This window comes from Pundamilia nyererei, unplaced genomic scaffold, assembly GCF_000239375.1.
Source record: "Pundamilia nyererei isolate P.nyererei 1_Seehausen unplaced genomic scaffold, PunNye1.0 scaffold00155, whole genome shotgun sequence".
Lineage (NCBI taxonomy): Eukaryota > Metazoa > Chordata > Actinopteri > Cichliformes > Cichlidae > Pundamilia > Pundamilia nyererei.
In genome coordinates this window covers 1279254-1288963 of record NW_005187556.1, presented here as the reverse complement: position 1 = coordinate 1288963, position 9710 = coordinate 1279254, and the positions used below count along the sequence as shown (strand labels likewise).

Sequence of the window (9710 nt, the reverse complement as noted above, 5' to 3'; positions counted from 1 at the left end):
TTTTAAATTTATCATTTCCTCCATTTAGAATCACCTCAACAAACAAAGAAATTTGAAGCTTTTTCAGATAAAGGGGGGGGGGGGGTAGAGGAGGGGTGGTTGGCCAGCGTGGGTGTGATGCCTAAATGGCGACGATGGCTGATGACTCAGGTGATGTGTCATACTCTATGCTATAAAAGGGAACTTTTACATTTGTCCACACAAACACAATCACTCACACGTACTGTACTCACACTGGACTCAGAGGAAGGTTTGTTTACTACGGCAGGAGCAGAAACATGAAATGTAAGTTGGTCTAAGTTACTTTTTAAAGAAAGAGGGGGAGGTGTGAGTGACTGTGAGTGTGAGAGTGAATGTTTGTGTGAAGAAGGGGGGCTTTGCTGCACGTGGTCTCCTACTTTTACTTTTAGCCTAAAGGAAGTGGAGAGGGAGAGGCAATGAATGGATGGGTGAATGATTAAATCCCGAGCAGTCTGTGGCTGAAACTAAACTCAAAGTGATATTTGAAGTGCTTAAATGTTTAATTTGAACTCTAGAAATCAGCCACTGTTTAGTTTCAGGTTGGGCTGTGATTGGCTGGTGCTGTGTGTGTGTCAGTGTGCATGGCTTTGTGTCTTAGGGGTTTCCCGGGTTGTTCGAGCTGGTTAAAAAGTAGATCCTTAGATTAAAAACAGGTACTCACAGATAAATGTGAAAAGTAAAGTTGCTTAAGTACACAAGGACTTTAAGCTGAATGGGCTTAGGGTATTAAAAGTGTTGTAGAAAGTAGCATTTGTTTGGCCAACCTACTCTTTAATGCTGACACATGAATTTCCAGGCAGCATTTCACTGTAACTGCTCTGTAATGTAACTGCTCAAGGTGGAAGAGAAACACTCTAAGTAATAACTATATCTCTCAGATAATGAAGTAGTCGCATAAGCTTGTATAAAATGTAACTACTCAGGTAAAGTAGAGGTATTTAAAATAGTACTGCATGAATGTGTTTAGTTAGTTTTTACTATTGAAATGCTCAGTTATAAAACTGTGCTGTGTAGGATCAAAGTGAAGTAAAATAACTTCACATTATGGTGCTGTTTTAATGTTTTACAGAGGCAATCATCATGTCAACACAGTGTATGAAAGTCATAAATTGTTGTTGTTGCTTAGCTGAGAGATTTGGCAACACTACACGTGGACTTCCTAGTTTCTGACAGCAACAGAAATGAATGGCTGTGTAACTGGCGCACATATTTATGAATGAAAAGGAAGCTGTGGTCACTGGGCAGTGAAGGTGGGCTCTGTGGTTTTCCTTTGTAGTCAGCAGAAAAAACAAAAAACGTTTTGACAGTTTTACTGACATGAAAACACCAGTTTTCCTTTGCTTTCACGCAGTCGTCTGGAGGTAATCAGTCACAGTGACAGGAGGAAGAATAACAGAATAAATCAAGTTGCTACTTTAGTTGTGTGGTCATCTCAGGTTTTATAACATTTAATAGCTGGAGTAGTTTTAAAGAACTGATCCTGTGTTAACTGTATTCTCTTTATCTGTGCTTTGGGAATGATATTTCCTTGATGCTCATCCAATCAGTTTGGTATTGTATGACACTCTTACTAAGTCAAAAACTACTGGATCATCAACTAACTATGAAAACATGATGACTAGTAACAAAAACAGGAGCCATGAGGCACCCAGAGTCTGTTTATCCAAAAGTTGTGAAAGCTACAAGTCAGGTCATCAGACAGTGATGTCATCATTGCACATCACCAGCATTTACTGTAATGTAATTTGCAGACTCACTATAAGGGGCCTGAACCCTGATTCTGCTGTGGAGTGAGTCAGCTCATATACCAGCTTGCCCAAGTGGACAAAAATGGTACTGCAACTCATCCACTCCAATTTTTTTTTAAACCTCAATATAAACAACCTCAATATTCAGATTATGCGAATCATTATTACTGCAGTGGCTTTATCCATTATGCTCCAAAGCTTCTTGGGAGATTTCAAGCTTGGCTATGATTTTTTTTTTTTTATGATGTTGTAGTGAGTATGAGTCATTTTAAGGAATAGGTTTCCCCTTGTTATGCTACATAAATGGATTAGCTGTATGGGGCAGAGCAACGATTAATTCCAGTGAAGTCTGTATATAGCTACATACTGGAGTGATGTCACCCTGTCTCCAGTGAACCTAAGAAAACAGGATGCTGCAGGAATTGAAACTGCACACAGTCATGCTCTGCAATTTGAAAAACAAAGTAAAATAAATGTTTGGCTAATTTAATATTATTAAGAATTGTTAATTAAATCAATGCCACTTATATTTAAGAATCTTTTTCTTCCCCCATTTAGCTGATTTTTATAGCATGAAAATCAGCAATATTTTGACATTTACATGCTTTTGTTCATGTCAGGTTTGGATAGATTCAACAATTTAGTGCTGCAAGAACCTCACAAGTTATATATATGGGACCAATCAGCCACAATGACATGGCACATCTGTTAGGCCAGCAGAGTGGCATTTTCAGCACACTTCCTGTTGCATTTCTCTGTAACAGTAATTTGAAACTGGGCTTGCGTAAACTTCTATAGAACTATTGTACTTTCCAGGATGTTAGCGCGTAATCCCACCAGCAGGACTCATGCCCTCCTTCTCTTGTTTTTTTTTTCTGTTCTTTGGCTTTTCTTGAGTCAAGCAATTTCTTTCTTCTAGTTTCAACTCTGTACTTGTAGCTCTGTAAAATTGTACCTATAAAAAGAAGTTTAGGCAAACAGACGCTGAAGTCCCGAATGATCCAGAGTGACTGAACTTACACCTCACTTTTTAAGTGCAACTTTCACACTCTTGTAACTCTACTCCAGGTCTCCACCTCCACTCCCTAAAGGGAAGTATGTGGCTTGTAAATAGTAAACACTTTTGGATTGTTATAGTGTAAAGCTTTTTAGAGGAGTTAAACAGCACAGTCAGGTTATAATTTTAGAGGGTTTGTCACCTTAGGGTGCCACCTTTTAGACTACATAATCATTTGATTCACTGTTAATATGAAATTATATATTTATGTTTATCTGAAGTATCCAAAGTGTTTTTTATTTTAGTTTTGGTAGAAAAATGTATAAACACGTTTTTAGTGCTGTCACTCTGCTCCTGAAACAACCTGTTTGAAAGCTAAACCTCACACTTCAGTTATTACAGAGTTACCATTTTCTTGTTTATTTGATGGTTTTGGAGAAAGATGACAGAGCTCCTCCCGCCACTCAGGCTTTACACTTTATTCACTGGACAGTCTTCAAAGTAAAAGAAGAGCAAATAAGAAGAAATAAGGCGCTCACTGTGTCAGAGAGAAAACACAGGAAACTCTAGTGTTTGTTTGTCTGACTCAGCAAGAAAGAGCACAAGAACCCGATCGGAAACGGTGGAAGCTTGTGATTATGTGAGAGCTTGCATGTGCGTGTGTTGATGTTTCGTGCGTGGGTAAACGAGTGCTGATGAAATGACCTGTTAAACACATTAAAGGTGGCCCATTCACTCTGCTTCTTAAGCAACTTTGTTCTGTGCCGTTATGCTGTCACAGCTGTTTACTCTGCCAAATACATGACTGTATGCAGCACTGCTGGAGGATGTTTTTCTTAGTGTGACAGTTGGGTTTTGCTGATGGCTTTTTCAGTAATTTTCCAATAACTAAACGAAGCATTTTGAGCCCTTCACTAACTGAAAATCATTTTAACATGAAGCCTGCTGTTGCATGTGCAAAAGCCACAGTTGCACTCATTCAGTGCTTGTACTTTTGTTATTAACTATTTCGTGTTTGAATCTTGTTCAACACTGAATCCAAAAACTACGCTGTTCTTACAATCAAGCCACGAGGTTTTGTGCTATCGGGAAAATTGAGGATAAGTGAAGAGCAGACAGCAATATTTTTGTCTGGTGGTGGATGTCTGACTCATATCAGAGTATTAAATTGTTCTCTGATGCAGTATTTTAGCTCTGTAATAAGATCCAGACATGAATGCTGATGGCGGAAAAATATTGTTTCCCAGCTCTTCTTGACCCCCTGTGCATTTAATACTAAGCACTCATAACAAGAACAAACAGATGAAGAGTGAAAGAGCAAAACTCTTTATATTGAGATTTTTAAGAAGAAAAGAAAGTTATTGACTTGTTGGATGAAGAAGGTGTGTCGTGGTGGTGGTGTGGGGGGTGGGGGGGACATTTTTTTAAAGCCTAAATTCATCAATTTCAGTTCCATTAATTAACAAACAGCTCTATTGTTTGTTAATTAATAGTCACATTGTGAATGTAAAAGTACATCTCGCCAGATGCGTTGATTTAACAGCCATCTTTTGTTTCAGCATTATGACACTGGTGCCCTCAGTGACTCAGCTTCCATCCATCCATTAGTAAATACTTATTTGGATCATGGGAGGTCTGCGTATTATCTAAGCTTTCTTTAGCTAAAACACTGAGTACACCCTGAACATGTTCCCAGTCCAACAAAGGGCCATATGGATGCCATCTTGGTGAATTTAATTTGGACTAAGACCAAGTGCTATCTAAACAAATAGGGAGAGGCATGATTTTGCTTTCACTGGTCAGTAAGACATAAAAGTATACTACAAGTTCATTATGAAATTTTTAGTTTTTTAGCAAATGAACACTGTTTTGTTCCACAGGCTAAACTCACAAGACAATCATAACTCTATTAACCTACTTCGAGTTGTAGCTCAGGAGGCAGAGCAGGTCATCTATTAATCAGAAGGTTGTTAGTGGTTTGATCCCTAGCTGCTCCAGTCTGCATGCGAAATTATCCTTGGGCAAGATGCTGAAGTTGCTCTCCAATGCATTTATTGGAGGGTGAATGTTAAATAGAGTGCATTCAGACCTAGGAAAAGGCCCCAAATTATCATATAGCATTGGTGGGTTTAGTAACTAAAAAGTGGAGGATAAAATTCACATTGTAATGACATTAGCGTAACATTTATAAAGTCACAGCTTTATACGTCTGTCTGGCTGCTGACCTTCTGCTTTCCTGCTGTTTCCTGATCAGCCAAAGTCACGAGATGAAATCTGACTTCCAAAGAATAATGTCTGACCAAAGGTCACCAGCAAATTAGATCAAGGTTGAAAGTTATCTTCCAGCGACAGCAGCTAGAATAAAGCTAATATATAGAAATATAGAAAGAAAAACTATAGAAGCAAAAATGGAAGAAATAAAACCTAAAATATAGGGAAGACAATAAGTAGAAACATTTAATAAATTTTCACCTTTACTGAACTGTGTAAAATAATTTAAATATTCAAGTCGTTTTAATTTTAAATGGATAAAACATCACGAAAACTTCACTTTGTTTTCTTAGGTAAACAATTTCACCCTTTTTACCTCATTGTTGACCTCTTTAGCCCATAAAGTATACTGCCCCGAGTGCCTGAGTGGCAGTAAAAGTGCTTAAAGTGCTCCGACACTCATAACAAAGTGGATGTTTTCCCTCTAAAAAGCGCAGCCCGGGGCATCTGCCCGGTGATGTCACCGCCAAGAGATTAATCTGAGTCAGACCTCTGCGCCAGCTCCCTTCTCCTTTTCCAACAAGAGGCCCAGAGCAGGCTGGGAAAAAAAAGCCCACAGCATACCTCTCATTCCTTATCCCTGATCTAACACTAACGGACAGTTCATTTCTTTGTTACTCTGCATAATGGGATTTCTGAAGTTACAAAGACCTGCAGACATGAACTAATCTTGATTTTGGTGTTACTCCTTTCAGTTATGATGAAAAGAAGTTTATGAAATAGAGACAAAACAAACTACAGAAGACTCATTGCAATTATTCATTCTCAAACAGATAACATCAGGGTGGTTCTTCTTTCCAGGGATTAACTAAGCACAGTAGGAGGTATTCAGTCACGGAGGTCCAGTCCATCAAACTTAATTTTTTTTTTATTGTTCATACGTAAACATTAAATGGGATGGCCATAAAATAAAAACACTGTGCTGCTTCTAGTAACATATCTAAAGTGCCCCTCAGCTTTATAGTTTAGTTTGGTGTTCTTGATTAATTGCCTGTTGTTTTATAGCCCTCAACCTTTGCTTCATTAACCTAAATGGGGCAGCAGGAGGTAGCTGTGACTCATGAAAGGTGTTTGAATAGAGTTTACATAGTTAAGCATTTAGCAGCCAAAGAGACAGATAATTTCCCCAGAAACCAGTGGAGACCAAAAGCAGAGCTACAACAAGGTACTGATGGAAAATGGCAAATCTGGCATTAATGTGTCATTAGGCAACTGCCAAATTCAGCAAAACAACTTTGTATGACAGTAAAAAGGCAAACTCATAGTTTCTGTTTCCAAAGTGGTCAGTGTAGCAACTTTTCTGAAGCCATGCAGCCTAAAATAAGAGACTGTGGTACTGGATACAAAGTATTATTCGCTGTGAGTTAAGTAGAATGTTTTTTAACAGTCTTATAGACAAAGCAGCTATAGTCGTCTTGCTTTTTGTATTGGGTTTATGTCCGTATGGGCTAATCAGTGGTTGCTGCTATAACTTTGTTGAGGCTCGCTACATTTGCATTCTCTACATTTAACCTGAAAGCATAATATCAGCAAGTATGCTCATCCATTCATTTTTGACTGCTTCAAAAAGAATTGCTGGGAAAAGACAGCGACCATTTGAAGCCATTTGAGGCTCCAGTTTGTGCTGATGTTGTTCCCTGGTGACACTTCTGAGATGTGATTTACCTGAAACAGCATCTGAAATTTAAAAAAAATGAAAAGACTTTATGCAGGTCAAATAAAAACAGTGTTATGAAAAATGTCAGCTAACCTGTTAACATGCTGCTTGTGTTTCTGGGAAACACCGGCTATCACTTTGCAGAAAATTTTCTCCTTCCTTCTGTCACACACCCACACTCCTTCAGTACTAAATGCTAACAGTGACCTGCTTTAGTGTCTAAACCACCATCCATGCTTGTTTTATCTCGTATCTGATCTCCTGCTCTTATCTGATTTCTTTGAATTACTGTTTATGTCTGGATCTGATATCTGAGGGTGTGAGGTTTTTTTTTTGGTTTTTTTTGTTTGTTCGTTCGTTAGATCCGATCTCCAGCAAACGCTTTGGTGTTAATGCTAGCATGTACCTACAGTCACATCCGATTGATGGTGTAATAGTTCCTAACTGCCGTGACAAATACAGCTGCCTCAGGATTAATCTTGTGGGTCATGTGGTCCAGATTTAGGCTGGAAATGAAAACAAGTTTCCATGTAGTTCTGTGGTTTTTCTATCTGATTCAGAAGCAGCACGTCTGGGTCGCACAGAGGGGAAGAGGTTGAGTTGTGATACTTTCTGCTGCAACATGATTGCAGCCCAGTAGCCACCTGTTATGAGAGTGTGTGTGTGTGTGTGTGTGTGTGTGTGTGTGTGTGTGTGTGTGTGTGTGTGTGTGTGTGTGTGTGTGTGCAGCATCAGCTGAATGTTACTCAGCTCGATCCTTTGCTTTGAATAAATGTGGAGCTGGTGTTTTTATGTGGCTGATTGTGTTTTGATGAGGCGAAAGACCACAGAACCTAATGAAATACACAAGATTGTAACTTATTATTTTGATCCTTTTTTCTTGTCTTTGCAGTTTTCCATGACACCACCTCTTTTCTTCTCTACCTGGTAATACTGGCTGAGCTATTTGTCCATTCGTCATCCCGTCCCACCCCTTGTCCGTACAGCGTGTTTGAACCAATGATTCATCACTTGGACAAGATCATCACCTCCTCCAAAAAACTCCATGGTTTGGTAAGGTTTAACTTTACACTTCCTGTTCCAGATCCATGTTGGCTTTTCTGTCATAGAACCATTTTTTTTGTTTCAAAACTTGTTGTTATTAGGTCAAAATAAATCAGATCTTTCCTCACTGACCGAAAACTGGACTCCAACTAAGAAATAGAAAAATTTGAGGCGTAATTAAAAATAAGCACGATACACTTGAGCACAAACTTTGTAGGAGTGTTACTGCAAAAGGCTTGTAAAATGTCTCGGTAAATGAGAGAATTGGTTGTGCGCTTTTTAATAAAGCAAGTGAAAAATGAGTCATTTAAAGAACATAGTAAATCACCAAAAGTGAAAGTGCATAACTGTGAACTGAAAGCTTGAAAAATGTCTTATCTGATTCAAGTGAGCATTCTAGTTTATGTTTAACAATTAAAAATCCTATATAATAAGTATTATAAGAAAATCTGGTTATGTTTTAAACCTCCGTTTTCGCTATATTTTAACAGCCAGAAGCCGAGCTTGTGACCTTCATGGACATAGAACACAAACTGGACAGTCTTCCTGTAATAAAACACACTGCTGCCCATCTCAACTCGTTGAAGGTAATCATCCAGTTTCTCCTATCAGTGATTTAAACGGTCGAAATGCACTCTAAATGCTATCAAAGTTTAAAAGATATTCACTTAATTTGTCGCCTTAACATCTCTGCAGGTTAACGAGTCTCTCTCTCAGCTCTACGTGTACGTCGAGTCCTTCAGGCTGCACACCAAGTGGTTGAAAACTGCACAAGTAAATGTCAGTGTGCCCTTTCAGGCAGCTGAGGGCGCCAGCAACCACCTCGAGCAATTGTCCGATCTCACTAAAAAATTTCTAGAAAAGGTGAGAGCAACAGTATGGCTTGAATTTACTGAGTCTGCTTGTTTTTTAGAAAGAAAATCCACTGAAAATGACACACAAGAGATTTCTTACACTTTAATTTAATATTAACTTTAACTGAAAACTGATACTGTTGATATTAGAGCAAAAAGTAAATTAAAGAATATGGCTACAAAATGTAAAAGATAGTGTTTGACATAACAATGTAAAACTTTAACTTTGACTCACATTCATCTTTTGATTTTTTGTTTTTTTTTGTGTGTTGTTTTTGACCACGTAGTCATTACATAATTTAATCACCACCTGGGTTAAAAAAATAAAGGAATAAAGACTAAATTCTTAAACTCTTTTTTCCTGTCTCTCAAAGAAAGCAATGACCAAAATATAGATTAACAAAAGGACACAAACAAATTAAGAACAGACCTGACATTTAATCATTCAACTCCACAGCTAAATGTATTGATTCCCATTAAAACTCATCCAGAGAGTGAAGAGAAAACAATCAGTTTTGTGCTTTCTCTGATTCAACCAATGACTTTGGTTTCTTTTTCTTTCCATCTTCAGATCGGTGAACAAGTTCCTCAGACGGCGTCTCCCTCCCTCCCGGTCGTCTCCACAGCCTTCGAGGCTCTCAGGTTCTCTGTAGAGATCTCAGACCGGCTACAAGTCTTCTGTCACTGGTCAAAAAGAATCTTACGGCAACTCCAGAGACGATCCCCCTGTCCAAAACATTAAACTCAATCCTCCAAGACAAAACTAGTGATGTCTTCCTACATAACCACTGTCATGTTTTATGATTTTCCCTTCAGCATTTGAGCTGGACTAAAAAATATTGAATATTTGATGTCATATCATGTCATGGCAGGATATGATATTTAATTTTCCATTACTCTGAAATTTTTCATATTTGATTGAGGTCCATGATACAGAACTTTGAGTTAAACGTCTCAACAGTGATAGGGTAATAGATGTTGATGTCTCCCTTGAGATGAACGGTCTGACGTCTTGTCTGTATTTTGTTTATTTGTTTAAAATTCAGTTACTTCACTTTAGTTTATTTTTAACAAATGCCTTTAAAACTGCAACTCCCAGCTGGACTAAACTTCGTGTT

At 38.3% G+C, this 9710-nt stretch overlaps 1 protein-coding gene across 1 annotated transcript; it reads left to right on the top strand.

Annotated features, from left to right (window-relative positions):
• Positions 1–219: 219 nt before the first annotated feature.
• il11b (interleukin 11b) lies at positions 220–9450 on the top strand. The gene is made up of 5 exons (XM_005745207.1): positions 220–285; positions 7587–7747; positions 8230–8325; positions 8435–8602; positions 9164–9450. Exons 1-5 carry the CDS (start codon positions 279–281, stop codon positions 9332–9334), a joined length of 603 nt encoding a protein of 200 aa, XP_005745264.1. The 5' UTR covers positions 220–278; the 3' UTR covers positions 9335–9450.
• Positions 9451–9710: the final 260 nt, after the last annotated feature.

What these genes read in the sequence shown, in the direction of transcription:
- il11b (XM_005745207.1), top strand. An exon ending in CCAAAAAACTCCATGGTTTG is followed by an intron (nt 7,748 to 8,229) that starts GTAAGGTTTAAC and finishes ATATTTTAACAG; the next exon opens with CCAGAAGCCGAGCTTGTGAC. An exon ending in CTAAAAAATTTCTAGAAAAG is followed by an intron (nt 8,603 to 9,163) that starts GTGAGAGCAACA and finishes TTCCATCTTCAG; the next exon opens with ATCGGTGAACAAGTTCCTCA.